This window comes from Halyomorpha halys, unplaced genomic scaffold (assembly GCF_000696795.3).
Source record: "Halyomorpha halys isolate HHAL.00 unplaced genomic scaffold, Hhal_1.1 Scaffold84.1, whole genome shotgun sequence".
NCBI classification, from domain to species: Eukaryota; Metazoa; Arthropoda; class Insecta; order Hemiptera; family Pentatomidae; genus Halyomorpha; species Halyomorpha halys.
Genome location: NW_027110155.1, coordinates 158,293 through 159,685, shown reverse-complemented (window position 1 = coordinate 159,685; position 1,393 = coordinate 158,293). Strand labels below are relative to the sequence as shown.

At 44.8% G+C, this 1,393-nt stretch overlaps 1 protein-coding gene across 1 annotated transcript; it reads right to left on the bottom strand.

Annotated features, from left to right (window-relative positions):
- Window positions 1–402: 402 nt before the first annotated feature.
- On the bottom strand, window positions 403–1,107 carry LOC106693033 (uncharacterized). The gene has a single exon (XM_014439332.1). It carries the CDS (start codon window positions 1,105–1,107, stop codon window positions 403–405), a length of 705 nt encoding a protein of 234 aa, XP_014294818.1.
- Between the last annotated feature and the right edge of the window lie 286 nt (window positions 1,108–1,393).

Below are 1,393 nucleotides of genomic sequence, written 5' to 3'. Positions count from 1 at the left end.
AGACTCACACAATGTGTGTTTTATTTTTTTTTACAATATAAAAAACAAAAGAAAAACATATGCTTTTTAAACAATAAAAACATATACGGTAGACGTGTGTTGGCCGCAACATTCCGCCCGCCTAAAATTTGTTCAAAATTTTAAATTGGAATTTATGGGGGTTAGAGGGACCAGTTACGTAACTGGTCGCTGATACTCTCCAGTTTTTGTTTTTATGGTTGCCACTCTCACGATGCCATCTTGCCCAGGATGCGTGGCGATGACTCTTCCGAGAGGTCAAGTCTTGAAAAATGTACCCTGTTCCTTTAAGATTACGAGGTCGCCAACGTTGAGGTTTGTTCTTGGTATTTGCCATTTCCTCCTTTGTTGCAGCTGATGCAAATACTCCATTCTCCATCTTTGTCAGAAGTGCTGAGAGATTTGCTTCACTACATGCCAACGCTTCAATAGGTTGATGTTCTCGTCCACAACAACTTCGTCGGGCGTTGCAAGAAGTGGTCTCCCAATTAAGAAGTGTCCTGGAGTCAAACACTCAATGCTGTCGGGATCATTGGTCAAGGGGGTGAGAGGTCGAGAGTTGAGAATGCCTTCAATGCTGCAGAAAAGTGTGGTTAGTTCTTCGAAGGTTAAATTCACACCATTAACTACCTTCTCCATGACACGTTTGGCAGATTTTATTCCGGCTTCCCATATGCCTCTGAAGTGAGGTGCGGCTGGGGGGTTAAAATGCCATTGTATCTCCCTTTCTTTTGCGTGGCGGCAAATATCCTCTTGTGTTGATTTAGAACACTGCCAATGGACAAGCTTTTGGAGCTTATTTGCAGCGCCAATGAAGTTTCTTCCACAGTCGGAGTAGATATTGGTAGGTCGTCCTCTCCTGGCGACGAACCAGTCTAAAGTTCCTAGGAAGGCATCAGTGGAGCATGACGATACCACCTCCAAATGAACCGCCTTTGTTGTCATGCACACGAAGAGGCAAAGATAAGCTTTTCCTAAAGCAGCCTTTCGTCGAAGAGACTCACGAATGCTGAAAGGACCCCCGAAGTCTATTCCAACTTGATGGAAGACTTGACCATCTTCTAACCGATGGGCAGGCAGATCACCCATAAGAGGAGATTGAGGGGACCGGCTAATCTTATAACACTTTAGGCATTGAAAGATTCTCGCGCGAATCACCTTCCGTGCTGTCACAATCCAATATTTGGTCTGAAGCCTGAAAGAAAAGCCTGGAGAGCTGTCGGTCCCATATACATGTTAACCAAGTGGTAGTGGTCAATAATAATTTTGGTGAAGTGGGATTTGCCAGAGATGATTATAGGGTGCTTAGCATTGTAGGAGAGATGGGAATGTTGAAGGCGACCATCCACTCTGAGCAAGCCGTCGTCTCCCAGAA